The 17,420-nt window shown below is 39.4% G+C and overlaps 1 protein-coding gene across 2 annotated transcripts in view; it reads right to left on the reverse strand.

The window, feature by feature from the left end:
• Positions 1–17,420, reverse strand: part of cntn3a.1 (contactin 3a, tandem duplicate 1) — a 112,273-nt gene that overhangs the window by 85,516 nt on the left and 9,337 nt on the right. For both annotated transcript variants that reach the window (XM_029664530.2, XM_029664528.2), the window contains exons 2-3: positions 10,895–11,035; positions 3,710–3,842 (exon numbers count right to left, since the gene is read on the reverse strand). In XM_029664530.2, coding sequence (XP_029520390.1) covers positions 3,710–3,842; positions 10,895–10,949 — 188 coding nt within the window. In that variant the 5' untranslated portion in view covers positions 10,950–11,035. The remainder of the gene's footprint in view (positions 1–3,709; positions 3,843–10,894; positions 11,036–17,420) is intronic.

Genomic DNA, 17,420 nt, shown 5'->3' on the forward strand with positions numbered 1-17,420 from the left:
CAATGTGAGTTGAAGACAGAATTATTAGGTTCCCATCTTTTAGGCTGGCGTCGGAGGCTGCATTGTAGAAACAGATTGCTTAAGTATTCTATCCAGTGGAAGTGATAAGATCTTGTACATTCATTTCAATTTGTGCCCATTAGGCATAACACCCAGGATCTTCAAGCTACATTAACAGCCAAATACGCTGATGTTATGAGGGATCGTTTCAACCTATTGCATATTAAATGCTTGGCTTTGCAATTTGCATTTAATTACAGTGACAAGAGTACAACAGCCGTCGTTGTTTGATAGATTGAAAATTAATAGCTTATGCAACTGATGCTCTTTAAAGCAGATCATAATTTGTCATCTGTTTTAATTTGTCATCACTTAAGCTGGTGATCAACGGGGCATCAATACATTCCTAGGACAATGCACTGGGGACAACTCCCGGAGAGGGACAATACACAATACACAGAGTTTGACAGTGAAGTCCAAACCCTCTGGTCACAAGCTAAATTAATCAATCTATGTTGTTTCTACGTAAAAAAAAAACGACAACAAAAAACAATGTGATGATGTTGAATTAACGTGGAAAACATAAAGAAATTTCGGAAATGTTTGTCTTTCTTTCACCCAACTTTTAACCTAAATCCAATGACATGGTTCAAATTCCTGATTTCCTTGTCAAATATCAATTATCTTGGGTCATCATTAGGCAACAAACAGGGAAAAAAGACAGACAGGGTGGAAATTTGCCTGATAACGTATCCTGAATTTAATTCCGCTGCTCTATGGATCGCCCCATACATTCAGTCTGAAACTACCATCCTATAAGTCGGTTGTGCTGACATCAAAATGAGGGGCATTGTACAAAACAAATTAATCTGCGATTGAATCTTCTCTAACCAATCAGAATATTAAAGCCACTAAGGTGATTAATGATTCTTGTAGGCCCATTCTGGTCCAACCCATCGGTTTCTGGGGCCAATCAGAATGGTCAGAATGTGTTTGCGATGGGCAGTCATCGTCATTTTGACGAGTCTCCAAAATCATTTTAGAGAATTTGGGAGTATGTACAACCGCAAACCACGTGTAACCACAGCAGCCGAGGACCTCTACATCCGGGTTCTTCATCTGCGGGATCGTCTGAGACCAGCCACCTGGACAGCTGATGAAACTGTGGGTTTGCACAACCAAAGGATTTCTGCACAAACAGGGAAGCTCATCTGCGTGCTCGTCGTCCTTACCAGGGTCTTGACCTGACTGTAGTTTGATGTCGTAACCAACTTCAGTGGGTGAATACTCACCTTCGATGGCCACTGGCATGCTGGAGAAGTGTGCTCTTCACCGATGAATTCCGGTTTTAACTGTACCGGGCAGATGTGGTCGTTATGTGGGCGAGTGGTTTGCTGATGTCAACTTTGTGAACAAAGTGCCCCATGGTGGCGGTGGGGTTATGGTATGGGCAGGCATAAGTTACGGATAGCGAACACAATGGCATTTTATCGATGGTAATTTGAATGCACAGAGATACCGTGACTAGATCCTGAAGCCCATTTTTTTGCCATTCATCCACCACCACCACAATCACATCATGTTTCAGCATGATAATGCACGGCTCCATGTCGCAAGGATCTGTCCACACTTCCGGGAAGCTGAAAATGTCCCAGTTATTCCATGGCCTGTATACTCACCAGACATGTCACCCATTGAGCATGTTTGGGAATATCGACGTGTACGACAGCGTGGTCCAGTTCTCGCCAATATCCAGCAACTTCGTACAGCCATTGAAGAGGAGTGGACCAACAGGCCACAATAAACAGCCTGATCAACACAATGCGAATGAAATGTTTCTCGCTACATGAGCCAAAGGGTGGTCACACCAGATACTGACTGGTTTTCTGATCCACACCCCTAGCTGTTTTAAAGGTGACCAACAGATGCATATATCTTTATTTCCAGTCATGTGAAATGCATAGATTATATAATTTATTTCAATTGACTGATTTCCTTATATGAACTGTGACTAGGAAAAAACATTGAAATTGTTGCGTGTTGCGTTTATATATTTGTTCAGTGTATATCCAAAGTATTTATTTCTTTCAGGTAAGAATGCTAGCCGCACATGGCGGGATTTAATTTCCCGTAATTTCCCGTTTAGAGTTCTTAACTACGGTGCCAACATTGTCTGGCACTACATGCTGTTGAAGTGGCTTAGTGAATAGCTATTGAGTCTAATTACATGGAACAACTTCTGCGAAAGGAGTTTATGGAACACAAATCCAATGTGTGGAGTCTTAAACAGAATAAGATTTATTATATTTTCCAGAACAAGTTGGAGTCAGAGAGAACAACAGGTCCACTTGAGTGGGTTGAGTCACTGATGTGACTCAACCCCCCCCTTGGGTTGTGCCGTGGCGGAGATCTTTGTGGGCTATACTCACCCTTGTCTCAGGATGGTAAGTTGGTGGTTGAAGATATCCCTCTAGTGGTGTGGGGGCTGTGCTTTGGCAAAGTGGGTGGGGTTATATCCTTCCTGTTTGGCCCTGTCCGGGGGTATCATCGGATGGGGCCACAGTGTCTCCTGACCCCTCCTGTCTCAGCCTCCAGTATTTATGCTGCAGTAGTTTATGTGTCGGGGGGCTAGGGTCAGTTTGTTATATCTGGAGTACTTCTCCTGTCTTATCCGGCGTCCTGTGTGAATTTAACTATGCTCTCTCTAATTCTCTCTTTCTTTCTCTCTCTCGGAGGACCTGAGCCCTAGGACCATGCCTCAGGACTACCTGCCACCATGACTCCTTGCTGTCCCCAGTCCACCTGGCCGTGCTGCTGCTCCAGTTTCAACTGTTCTGCCTGCGACTTTGGAATCCTGACCTGTTCACCGGACGTGCTACCTGTCCCAGAACTGCTGTTTTCAACTCTCTAGAGACAGCAGGAGTGGTAGAGATACTTTTAATGATTGACTATGAAAAGCCAACTGACATTTACTCCTGAGGTGCTGACTTGCTGCACCCTCGACAACTACTGTGATTATTATTATTTGACCATACTGGTCATTTATGAACATTTGAACATCTTGGCCATGTTCTGTTATAATCTCCACCCGGCACAGCCAGAAGAGGACTGGCCACCTCTCATAGCCTGGTTCCTCTCTAGGTTTTTTCCTAGGTTTTGGCCTTTCTAGGGAGTTTTTCCTAGCCAACGTGCTTCAACACCTGCATTGCTTGCTGTTTTGGGTTTTAGGCTGGGTTTCTATACAGTACTTTGAGATATCAGCTGATGTACGAAGAGCTATATAAATGAATTTGATTTGATTTGATTATTTCCAGATTTCGTTATTGACAAATGGATTCGAAAAGTACAGTAAAGGTCAAATGCACATAAAATCAACAGTGTAATCTTTGAACTCAATCTTGTTTCAGGTGAACGGCTTTTGCTCTAATCTTTGTTCTTAGAATTTCCCTAAAATCTCCAAACTGTTCCCATTCAATTGCTACCATGGACATACACATGCGTCTTAAATTATTTATTTGAAAAAGCTTTCAATTTGGCCCTGTTCATATAGGCAAATTCCCCATCATGTAAAGGGTTAAAGTAACCCGTGGTAAAATGTGAGATATCATAAAATATGTTTCCATTTATCTCATTAAGACTAACCTGGATTAAATGTACACTGTATATACCCTGCCAAAACCAAACTTGAAGTAACAGTGACAGCTGGTACCTGTAGAAGGGAGGTGGATGTCCCTGGGCCTCACAGCTGAACACCACCTCTCTGATGGTCTCAGTGGGGTGGACGGGAAACACCACACTGCCTGGTTGTTTGGTGAACACAGGCCTCAGCAGGACTTTGTTTCCTGCCAGGAGGAGAAACAGCAACATTATCTAGAAGGAGGGATGGTCTGAATGGGGGGGAGAATAAAGCTGTGATGTAGCCCATCAGCCTGAAAAAGTACCTGTTATTATGATTTTTGACCTAAATTATCATAATTTGGCTATTTGTCTGCTGTCCCATTTCACAGACACCGGTTACAGAATAGTTAAGTGGAATGGCCGATCAATTAAAACACGCACTTGAAAAAAAACAAAGAAAAAAAAACACAGCTGTTAGAGTTCCATATCAATCTTAGCATGAAAACTCAGAAATGAATTTGAATTTAGTAGGGTCCTGAGCAAAAGAGAAAAGCTGCTGACAAAACTGTACCACCACGTACAATAGTCGGTGTGGCACTCATTTCTAAACTACACTGCATGGAGGGCATCATGTTTGTCCACTACGGTATGTCACTAATCCCATATAAATGATCGCTCTCATGGATGATGCACATTAAACAAAGTGTTGAAACAAATGCCACAACAACTTTGGGAGTAAGATGGTATTTTTTGAACCCAAAAGCTTTTGCTTGCAAAATTAGGTTGATGTGGAAGAAAATGTTTTTGGAAACAAAAAGAAAACAATAATGTGAAGGAAAAAGTTTGGCATCTGCCATGTTTTATGAAATTCTGCACCTCGAGAGAAATACTGAAATAACTGAAATGGAGCTATAGCCCGCATATGTGCTATAGCCCGCATCAACACAATTAGCAGCTCATAAAAATGATTTCCTTACAGAAGATTGAGGCAAAGAGAGTGTGCTGAATAAAGGACAGCAGATTAACAGTTTTTGTACTTGGTATATCAGGGCTGTATTGTACCTTAAAACGTGAAGTCTACGAATGTAAATAGCCTACAGTCCCCGGTTATCTCTTAAAAACCATGAGTGGGTTTGACAGTGCAATTAACATGAGTTGAAAAAAAACTTATTTTGATGTAGGAATAACATGACATTCTTTCCATAGTTACATAAATATATTTCAATGCCATCTCTTACATAAATGTATTAATGCATAATGCTCTGTTAACACTGACACAACAAAGAAAATGGGGCGTCTACCGTGTTCTACTACGACATTTCTTTTTTAGCTCATTAGTAAAGCACTATTGAGTGAATGGAACTGCTGCAAAGATCTACAGGATCTGAACAGCAAAGGAATGACCTGTGGGACTATGGCAGACAACACTTCTTTGAAATAAACATGTCTCTTTCCTCTAGGAAGGAGAATACATTTGCCTTTCTGAGGATACATTTGCATTTTCTCAGAACAGCAGAAAGGTAAGAACACTAGGTAATTTGTGGGGAAGAGATACTGTATTCCAGTCTCAGGGTGTTCAGGTTTATTCCCGGACTCAGAATAACTCTCAGAGAGAGAATGCTGTTTGACGGGGATCTTGTGTGCACCGATTGTTCTTCTCCTCAAGGATAAACACGTTTGAGAAAGTTACACAAAATGGAAGACAGCCTAATTAGAGTCTTTGTTAGATAAGCCTTGTTCCCTGAAGCAGAGCTGAAGTTGATTGATTACCAGAGGACACTTCTTACAGAGAGCTCCATACAAGCACAAACACATACTGTACACAAACACGTAACCATGTAAGCCCCCGGTGAACATAATCATGAAATGAATCGACATTTGCTACAGAGGGAGTGAGTGAACGTGTTGATAAATGACTTGGCTAATCGATGCACACATGTTGCCTCAAGAGGACAGAGATGACAAAAAAACAGAGAATACACACTCAGAGTACAGTAGCTGTAAAACGTAAAAGATGCACTCTGCTTCACCATTAGGATGAAGCATCTAGACACTCATGTGTGATATGTTATCAATTAACACAAGTCCTCCAATTGGGGAGAGGATGATAGGAATATAATACAAATATTAAAATAATAAAAAGGGAGCAATGCTATCTGCTATCTGATAGAATTTTAATTCAATCAATCAATCAATCAATCAATCTATCAAATGTATTTATAAAGCCCTTTTTACATCAGCCGTTGTCACTATACAGAAACCCAGGCTAAAACCCCAAACAGCAAGCAATACAGATGTAGAAGCACGGTGGCTAAGAAAAACTCCCTAGAAAGGCAGGAACCTAGGAAGAAACCTAGAGAGGAACCAGGCTCTGAGGTGTGGCCAGTCCTCTTCTGGCTGTGCCGGGTGGAGATTATAACAGTACATGGCCAAGATGTTCAAACGTTCATAGATGGCCAACAGGGGCAAATAATAATAGTGCTTGTAGAGGGTGCAAAGCTATCTACAAATGTCTATCTATCCCTTGAAATGTTTTTTATCTTTTTTTATTTTTATAAACTAGATATTTACGTATGCATCATTGCATGCATAAGTTTACTCATAGTGAAGAAAAAAAACACATGCAGGCACCAACAACCCCACTGAACCATCTATAAAAAAGCAAGTATCAGCCTCTTATAACCTTGATACTTATCCTGTTCTCTTAATCAATCCCAAAGTGGTTTCAGAGTGCAAAGTTAACTCAATTTCTATTCATTTAAATGGGAAATTAATCAGCGTAACTAATATGAGTCTTAACAGGTATGCCCACGCTGAACCGAGCTGATCTTTGGCAACGCCATGGCAACCGTTCTGAAGAATAACTGTGGGATAATGAGATGGGATGGGATTGAGTTCTCGGGGCTGTGCCTGGGGGGTTAGTCCAAAGTGATGCAAACTCTGTGAAACTTCCCCGTTGCCCAACGGGAATTTATGTAGTAACTCAGTAGGGAGGTAGGAATAATTTCAATCTTGCTTTCTGGTAACAAAGAAAAACAAAAAGAAAAAAGTGCTGTGTTCCAGCATTGTTTGACATGGATAACGTTTTTGGGGGGGATTTTGAGAAATAAGAATACTATTTAGGGGCTAAAACCAGTCATTCTTTAAAAGGAAGTTACACTGCATTTCTAAAGGTAGACAGGCTCAGAATACTTATGGGAAGTTTACTGCACAATGCCCCTAGACAGAGACAGAGGTCATTACGAAACTTTATTTTTTTAAAGCTAGCATCCCTCATATCTCTCACCTGCTGCAAGATGATGATATGTGGCGGGGCTGAGGGCCAGAGACTACACAAGACCGGCATCAGCACAGGGGGAGAGCAAAAGGGTGCTTTGGAGGGCTGAAATATAAACTAATCTCAAATTCAATACGGGCTGACAGCAAATGAATTCAGTGAGCTTACCTCAGCATGAATAAACAGCCACATGGGAAGTCGACTGTGGGGGAGGTATTGGTAGTTTGTGAGGTCCCCAATCCATTCGCTTCAGCTTTGGGTTTTATGCATCAAATAAAAAAGCCAATCTTGCTTTTTAAAGCATCTCTTCCCTCTGTCCCGACAGATAAGATTCACCCTAAATGTCTCTCATTGAGGGGTTCCAAATGTTATTCTGAGGATGTAGGAAGGTTGGGGTGGGATGTAGGAATTAGAGGTTCAGGGCAGTCTACCTGTACTGGAGACATTTGGGGCCAATATCATGAGGCCTTCACACAAACAACAAAATAATAAAACTTAATTATGATATTAACTTTGGCTAACAAGTGGAAGGAATAGAAGATGTCATGTGGGGGGATAACAGATACTGTATCATGTGGATGGAATGACAGATATCATGTGTTTTCATACTTGTCACGTGTGATTGCATTTTCACATTGATATCCAAATCACTCACGCACACCATACAGAATTTAATAAAAGGAAATAGGGCCCATATACAGTATGTAATAGGAAGTCAATTATATTCTGGGAATATGCTATCAATACTTCATACTATGTTCTTTGGGGGAAAGAAAACATTGATCAAATCCATCTCTGCACAAGGAATGACAATTTAAAGCGTTGTTGATTTGCTCCATTAAATGTCTATATAAAGTCAAAAACATATGGCTGCTGAGAATGCCATTTGTCATCTAATTACTGTAATAACCCTACCTTTTCATCTCCTACGTTGCTAAGAGGGTTATTTGTCATCTATGAGTTGCCGTGGTCTATACTAATAGTAACATTTATCATTGTTTATTACTGTATATGTCAAAACATACTCCAAGAATGCATGATTATACTATTTGGGGATTTAATTTTGGGGTTTGACAGCAGAGTATATCGTTTTATGGATTCCTTGCCTTTTGCTTGATAAATGGTCTAAGAAAAATCTGAAATAAATTGTTGCTTTATAGGAAATAAAAGTTGGATGAGGACCGATGGAAAAGTGTTGTACAACTTCCTCATCAGCTTTGGACTAAACAAAAGGGATGTGTCCAATAGGGAGAATGATTTTATATTGCATTTCCTACTGAACACGACCCAGGACTACACACCACGTGGCCATGGTCAAATCTCATTGTGTGTATTACAGACCTGCATTTAAATAGTAAAAAAGACTTTGTGTATGATTGAGCCTGTCTGGAGTGCCAGATGGGTGAAGTTTACACTTATGGTACTATTCCATTGGTTCCATGGCTCCAGGCAAGCACGCTCAATGAAAGAAGACAAATACCATTGTAATCAGGAGTGGTGTGCAATCCTAGAGCACCATGCTATAATGACAGTGAACAATGACAAACTTAACAACTCTTAACAGTCATATGGGTGAGTAGTTAAGGTGCCATTGTGAGTATTGTTGTGACTATTTGAGTATTCTGGGTATTGTTGTGACTATTTGAGTATTGTGAGTATTGTTGTAATTATTAGAGCGGCCTTAAAAGCACAATATTTAGAAATTGCTTCGCCATTACCTGATTGCTAAAGTTCTCTCATGTTCACCTAATTTCAGTTTATGTGACAAAACAAGCAATGTATAGGGTAGAGAATCAATGTACAATCTAAACTGCTGTGAAATATATTTAACCTTTATTTAGGCAGGAAAGTCTCATTGAGACCAATGTCTCTTGTGCAACGAAGCCCTACTTCACAAAACAGTAAACAATATAAAGCAGATTTTTTATTTTACTAGGCAAATCAGTTAAGAACAAATTCTTATTTTCAATGACGGCCTAGGAACAGTGGGTTAACTAACTGCCTGTTCAGGGCCAGAATGACAGAGTTGCACCTTGTCAGCTCGGGGTTAGAACTTGCAACCTTCCGGTTACTAGTCCAACACTCTAACCACTAGGCCACCCTGCCGCCCCGAAGTAGTGACATAACTACTTCAAAGACAGGAGTACAAAAAACACAAAAATCCCCAAACACAATTATAAAAAACACGCACATTCTTCAGAGAAGAGGTCATTTACCAATACTCTGAACTGCGGGAAAGGCACTTGGGGTCCAATTGTAGGGTTTTCTGAAATGTGTGTTTTAAAAGACAACTTATATCGATCCAAATGCCTAGGCATTTATGAGAAGGGACACGCTCAATTTGGGCAGAATTCAATGTATTTAAATCTGTGGAGTTAATATTGTGGGCGCTACATTGCAGTACCTGGCTCACTCTCTCACACTGTGTTCCTGTGCTCAATAGGGCATATGACCTTGAATATTAAAATGCTTATCAAGTCTCTCTTGGAATACTAAAACCTTGCACTTAACCACCTTACTCACTCATTCTGTGCTCCTCTGAAACACAGAGGACAGTTGAAATAGACCTCTCTGAATATTAAAGCTATGCTAGCTTTATTTCCCACCATACAGTCTACTTTACAAGCTATAATATTATATCTTATTATCCTGATTCTGTTTTCCTTGAATATCATCTTGATGATTATATTCAACCCCCTAATCATTTCTAAAATGCCCTTCTAGCCAATCAGATTCATTAATTCTGTGGTATAATTCATGTTAATTACAGGTCATGTGCACACAAACAATCAAGTCAGATCAGTTAACTAATTCACGCTTAGATATTTTGCATTTGCATTTTAGTCATTTAGCAGACGCTCTTATCCAGAGCGACTTACAGGAGCAATTAGGGTTAAGTGCTTTGCTCAAGGGCACATCGACAGATTGTCCACCTAGTCATCCTAACACTCCGAATCGCTAGGCTACCTGCCACCTATAAATCAAATGTGAAACTTTCATAAATCAGAACCTTGCGCACTGCCACTAACAGCTCAAATCTACACTTATTTCTATAAATGTTTGATAAATGAGGGCCTACCTATATGTTTACATCCTAAACCAGGGCATATGTGATACAGTCTAATAGTGAAATGACTAATCCCAAGGTGAGTCACTGTCTCATTAGGTAACCACTGAAGTGCACTGGATATTGTGATGAGTCGCACTAATTGCCGTGTAAGAACATGTGCGCAAGGCTGTTAAGCTCTTTAAAGCTATATTCCGGGATTTAAAAAACAAAATAATGTCAAACACAATTGAACAGCTTTCCAAATCCCTGACTATAGCTTTACCAGCATATTCTAATTGCTCTAAATTCCAGCTGTGAAGGTGAGGGTAGGGGGTGGGGGAGGTTCACAGTCTTATTCTCTCTTGAAATGACCAAAGATGTTGGATAATCATCCAGCAATTTAATCTATATTCATCTGACAGTCAGTATCAAATACTGACATCTACAGGGCTATAGCGTTTGACCCTGCCATTTTGTAAGTGAGAGAAATTAAGCCGCTTCATAGCCTCGTTAAAACAAGATCAATAGCAGGACTCTTGTACTACCAGCGTAGCCTCAATTAGGGTACCAATCGAGCTGTACTTTAAATGAATGACTGTGCACTCAAGCGCTAGATGAGACTTTCTTTTAGACTCACAACCTCGCTTTTCAATGGGGTTTTTTCTCTCCAACCAGGATTAACATAAAGAATAAAGAATGGTATCCATTATCCACATCTTAAGGACTTTAAATGTGTCTTCAGGTCAGAACGGTGAATGGAGGATGATGTCTGGGCACTGCCTGAAAGCTTTGCATTGCCTGTCCTATAACACACTAATGCCATATGTTCCCAATGTCAATGCTCCATGCCTTAACATTTATTTTCCCTTGATGATTACAAATAAAAAAGGATGACAACTTCCAAGCAACATCATTGGCAAGGCTAAAGAATCATTTCTTAAGGCGCTTACCTGCAAGGAACTCCGCAAATGATAGCAGCATCATCAGTTTCCATAGCAACTCCATTTTAACTGTCTCAGGTTAATATAGGCTCACATCCAACCACAGGTGTGCAGAATCCTGGCTTTGTCCTTTCCGGCACCTTTTCTGGCCTTTGGTCGGCACGAAAAGAACAGAGGGGAGGAAAGCAAGAGGGAGAGAGAGAGAGAGAGAGAGAGAGAGAGAGAGAGAGGACATTAGACATTCACAATCAGTGGCCACTGGCTAGTCACAGTGTTTTATATCACGGGGACAGTAATTGTCCACGTTCCCCAGGCAACCACTCCCAAGACAGAAAAGACAAGAGGAAGATGAAAATCTATTCCATCTGGAAAGTCATAAACCGGTTTTCAAAACTTGTTAAGCATTGGCGCTCGACATTGTCCAGGGCTTGAAATGGTTTAATAGACCCCTGTCTGTGTTTGTGTGCTTCCCATGTGTGCTTCCCAAAATAAATGGCTATTTTGGAAGTACACTTCCCTCCGTATGTCTTGGACAATGAAGCTAAAATGTTGAATTTTTCTTCATGCTCCAGCATTTTGAATTTGAGACCAAAAATGTCAAATGATTTAAGAGTATAGAATGTCACCTTTTACTTGAGTGTATTTTCATACATACTGTATCTGTTTTACTATTTAGAAATGAAAGCACTTTATGTTCCTAGTCCCGCCATTTGAGGGAGTCATAATTATTCACTTATACAGTGCAGGTTATTAAAGTAGTCAAAAGTTTAGTATTTTGTCCCATAATCGTTGCACACAATGTCTACATCAAGCTTGTTACAAAAAATCTGGATGCATTTACAGCTTGTTTTGGTTGGGTTCTGGATTATGTTTTGCCCAATAGGAAATTAATGGTGAATGTACTGTCACATGCAATGAATACAACAGGTGTAGACTTTAGCGTGAAACACTTACAGAGGTAATAATAATAACACAAGAGGAATAAGATACAAAACAATGAAGCTTTATATAGGGAGTATCAGCACCAGATCAATGTTCAGGGGTACAAGGTATTTGAGGTAGATATGTACATGAAGGCAGGGTAAAGTGACTAGACACAAGGATAGATGATAATGTGTGTGCGGTTGTGTGGCATCAGAATGCGTGTGTGTGTTACGTGTGTGCTCATGTAGTGTGTGTGTGTGTGTGTGTCAGAGTCAGTCCAACATAGGATCAATGCAGATAGTCCGGGTAACCATTTGATTAACAATTTATCAATCTTATGGCTTGGGGGCAGAAGCTGTCTTGGAGCTGATGCTCTGGCACCGTTTTCCGGATGGTAGCAGAGTGAACAGTCTATGGCTTGGGTGGCTGAAGTCTTTGGCAATTTTTCGGGCCATCCTCTGACACCGCCTGATATAGAGGTCCTGGATGGCAGCCCCAGTAAGTAAGAATGGAAAATATTTCTGATGTGGATGATACAGTGATTATAAATAAGCATGAATTAATTGTGAATGATGATGAGTGAGAAAGTTACAGAACAACAAAGATCATACCCCTGTAAAATGCTAACCTCCTCTGTTATTGTTAATGGTGAGAGAGGTTAGCATGTTTAATTGTAGCCATTCATGATTTTTCTTAATCATGGCATTATCAAGATTAATTTAGAAATGTTAAGAAATGTATCTACTCACTTGGAAAGAAAATGACTAAAGTCATCGTTCACCATTCAGTTCATATTGGGAAAAACAACCCAAAACACAACCAAAACAAACTGCAAATGCATCCAACGAGTTTGTAGAGTCACAAGCTTAGTGTAGTCATTGGGTGCTAGGAATATGGGACCAAGTACTAAACCTTTGACTACTTTAATGCACTATAAGTGAATTTGTCCATATCTTATAAATACTTCAAATGGGGGGATATATAAGTGCTTTCATTTCTAAACAGTAAAACAGATATGCATGCAAACACCCTCAAAGAAAGGTGACATTCTCTACTGTTTATGAAACATTTGGTCTGAAATCCAAAATGTTGGAGTAACGTAAAATGTTTGCTTCACTGTCCAAATACATAGGGAGGGGAGTGTATTTTATGTGTATTTTGTACCATAACATGTTGTAGTTTCATTCACACACAGTCATTTATTTATCTTAGCAAAATGCGAACAAATTGCTTGTGCCAAAATAATTATAATGCATGTTTACAGTAGATGTAGGCCAATGTTCTTTGTATAATCAGGATACTCTTCAAATGAAACATGACAAATATAATAAACCACCATCCTAGCATTTTGAGTTCTGAGCTGGAAGGATTATGCATTTCTGACATAAAGAGCTGACTATCCAGGGTGAGAACCATTCTCATTCACTGGCAATTGAATTTCATGTCCTTCTCCTCAAATTAAGTCACAAATAAAGTTGCAATATAATAATATGAACCAGTGCACAACTAACTGATGGTGGTATATGTTTCTATGGATCTATGGATATTGATAATATATCTAAGGTAAGAACAGGCTGATTGTAGCATTGAGGTAATTGCAATGGCACAATGTGATCATTTCTAATTTAGTCGATCAATTTGATTAAAGGTCCAATGCAGCCATTTTTGCCTCAATATCAAATCATTTCTGGGTAACAGTGAAGTACGTTAATGTGATTTTTTCCAATTAAAATGGTCAGAAAGAAACAAAATAGCTTCTTAACAAAGAGCAATTTCTCAAACAAGAATGTAGCTGGGGCTGTCTGGGAGTGGTCTGATTGGGAAAGGAAAACTGTTATTGGCAAAGAGGTTTGGAACTCTCTTTCTTATTGGTCAATTAACTCAATTTACCACCTGGTAATGTCACCAGGCATGCCAAAACTCCATCTCACCAGATGGTCTTTTCAAATAGCTCTTACACTAAAAGGGCATCATTATTTTCAGTATTATTCCAACTTTAGATTGTGGAAATACATATAAATCACAAGAAAATCACATTTTTGACTGAAGTTGGCATTAAATGTTGTGTGTATGATTTGGCTGATTGGCAGTTGAAGTGAGAAATGAATCAAATGGAAAGGGGGAACCGTATTTATTCTGTCTATTAAGTTGGAATCTTATATGGATATTCAGCGATTTTACATATTTAGATATTTGTGAGGAGTGACTGCAATAATTTGTGAAACTAGCTGCATGCCAATAACGCTAAAAGTATGTTTGGACTAAAACTCCATGTAAGTCAATCTCCCTTTCTTAGCATGTTATATGTTTGGGTATGACATTTTAAAACATGCTAAACAGGGGAGTGTAAGCACTTGGCACCCATAGCTGTGAACAAGGAGTGACTACGTACAGGAAGTGGTCTGAAAAATGCTAATGTTAGCATTTGTTTGCAATGGCCATAGACTGTTTTTAAGGTGACAAAACAAATATCTAAATATTTAAAATCACTGAATTATTGCTTTATTTTTATTTTTTATTTTTTTCTCTCTGCATTGTTGGGAAGGGCCCGACACCTTTTGTTTACAAAGCATGTATTTTATTTGAGGCCACAACCTGGAGTCTGTGGTTCAGTTCAACTATAGCCCTGACACATGTTTTTGTAAGAAATGTTGACAAGCTGAATGCACCGAGCTGTCTGTTTAAACTACTAGCACACAACTTGGACACCCATGCATACCCCTCAACACATGCCACCAGAGGTCTCTTCACAATCTCCAAGTGAAGAATAGACTATGGGAGGGGCACAGTACTACATATATCCATGGCTACGTGGAACTCTATTCCACATCAGGTAACTGATGCAAGCAGTAGAATCAGATTTAAAAAACAGATAAAAATATACCTTATGGAACAGCAGGAACTGTGAAACGAGACACACACAGGTACAGACACACACATACGCACACAAACGCTAGCACACGCACTCTATACACACGTGCATTGTAATATTGCTGCATGGCGGTATTATACATTTTGTATTGTAGCTTTGTAGTGGTGTAATAACATTATAGATGTACTATTTTAGCTTTTGTTTTACAGAAATGCATAACTATGGATACAAAAGTAATTCTCGTGTTTCAAAAGTTGGGACATCACAGCGCAGTACAGCAGAACACAGTGCAGTACAATAAAGCAAGCAGAGTAGGGTAGAGTTCAGTACAGTGGAGTAGAGTACAGTAGAGTACAGTCGAGTAGAGTTCAGTGCAGTAAAAAAGAGTATAGTTCAGTATAGTAGAGTACACTACAATATAATATACTTTACTGTACTGTACAATACTCTACTTTTCTTTATTGTACTGTACTAGTGTATTGTAATATACTGTATTCTACTGTGCTCTATTCACTGTACTGTGATATCCAAACTTGTGATAGGTTCAGATTTGGACATCTGGTGTCGGTCGGTGCTCAGTGGGTGAGGATGCTGGTTACGTGGAAGTTGAAAAGTAGTTGAAATTTGGTCAGTCCACCCTGGCCTTGAAGTTAACGTCCACAGATGGACCCGGAAAAAGAGGAGGCTCTTGGGAAGGTGTTAGTAAGAGCTGGGAGAGGTGACATTAAGAGAGAGAGAGAGAAAGAGAGGGAGGGGATGTCCAGACACTTAATACTCTTGGCTTGACCATCAGACTACACAAAGACAAAGAAAACAGACATGCTGAACATAGCAGTATGCCAGTGAAAGGGAGACCAGTAGCAGGTGACCCAACTGTGGTTTGTGGCTATTTTAATTTCCCATTGTAGCCAATTCACTTGCAGTACGTTTTTTTGGTAATTCCGTTACCAATTGTTACCGGGTTTTAAGCACTTAATAATTAATAAACAAATTGGACATCAGTAAAATCACTATAAGCAATTGTCACATCTACCATTACGTGTTACTTCAGTGAACTTTAATTATCCTCTCTTCTCATGAGGAAGAGAAATTAGAAAATATATTTTATTTAGGGAATTACAATATACAAGGCAATATTTCTTAGACTTACAGAAGGTTAAAAAACAAATTTAAAAAAATATAAGTGTTAGTTGGCATGGTTGAAACATTTACATTGTTTTTTGATTTATTTCTGATACCTTTTTGTTTCCAGAAATGAAAGCCTTTACATCATTTTTAAGACGGAAAATGGTTGAAAAATTTATCTATGCCTTCATTTGCTAAAAATATAGACTCCTAATTTAATATGCTCCTATGAACTTCACCACACATAGTGGTGTGGGTCCATATAGAATGTTCCATGCAACCGTCTCTTCAGCCTGCTCAAAAGCCAGCACCCTGTTTCGTTGCTACAATACTTGCAGCTATATTTTATGTTGTTTTTGACCATGTGGGGTGGCAATTGTGTAAGTCACACAAATATGGACCAGTCCATTGTATTTAACAGTTCCCTACCTTTCTCTGAATATAAGGTTTTCCTATTATTTTTTCCCATGGCCCTATATTGACTTTTATCCGGACATACAGTAGCCACATAGGTGCAAAATCCTTGCAAAGTGGTAAGCTTGAGAGGTTACTCATGAGGCATTAATTTAAATGACCATCGACAAAATGGTCAACAGGAAGTATTCTAGATTGTGCCTTTAATGAGGAAAAGAAAACACATATCATTGGCTATTCAACAAGCATTCAGAAATATTTTTTAGAGAGGGAAAGTAAAAAATAAAATAAAAAGATGGTGCAATGGCTGAGCAGCCAGTAATAGACAGGGGGTTATTTTCACAGTTTCTCTGTTTTCTGCATGGCTCTTATCTTTGTGTGCCTTTAAGGCAACGCAAAGCATACTGATGCATATTTGAATAAATCAACTGTATCTTTGACACATTCCCCAGCACTGCACCCATTCTGCACATGCTAAAACATTGAAGACGACACTTTCCTCCATAAATCTCATTATGGAGATTGGGTTTAGTGTGTCATTCTAGTTCTAATTTATCAGGCAGTCATTACGATGCAAATGTTGTGAGGAACTGTTGGGTTTTAACAATAAAACAAAGTCTTGTGCCCCAGTCACTGGATATTAATACTCATCCTTTGAGGGAATAATTGTGAGAAAACACTCTTGATAAATTAATCAACACAGTGTCTGACACATGCAAGGAATCCTTGAAACTGTCAGGTCTCAATATATAATGACACTACACTCTTCAAAGCCAATATGTTTTCTGTTTGATGGAAGGACGAATCATGTTGTCTATTATGATTGTAAAAGCATAAATGTTCACCAACATCCTTGTAAATTCCGTCATCCACATGAATGTTTGATGTGCGGAAAGGACAAAATTAGCATATTCAGATCGACAAGTACTCTACTGGAGTTGCCAGAAGGTAGGAACTGAAATATCAGTCCAGCGGAGTTGACTCATTCTTAAAAGCTGGAATCAGAAACACCTTTGACAGCAATCCCTTGATCTCTATTACTGAGTAAGCCCTTAGACAGGAGACATTAGACAAAGGGTTAGAGTGAGTGATAAAAGTCTGCCTTTTGATCATGGGATATGTTCATCCTCAAATGATGTTGGGAATTGGTGTCTGTAGCACTCCTTGAATATTTTTACAAATTAATAACCCCAGTGGCCT

Source organism: Oncorhynchus nerka, linkage group LG7 (assembly GCF_034236695.1).
Source record: "Oncorhynchus nerka isolate Pitt River linkage group LG7, Oner_Uvic_2.0, whole genome shotgun sequence".
In the NCBI taxonomy this organism is placed as follows: Eukaryota; Metazoa; Chordata; class Actinopteri; order Salmoniformes; family Salmonidae; genus Oncorhynchus; species Oncorhynchus nerka.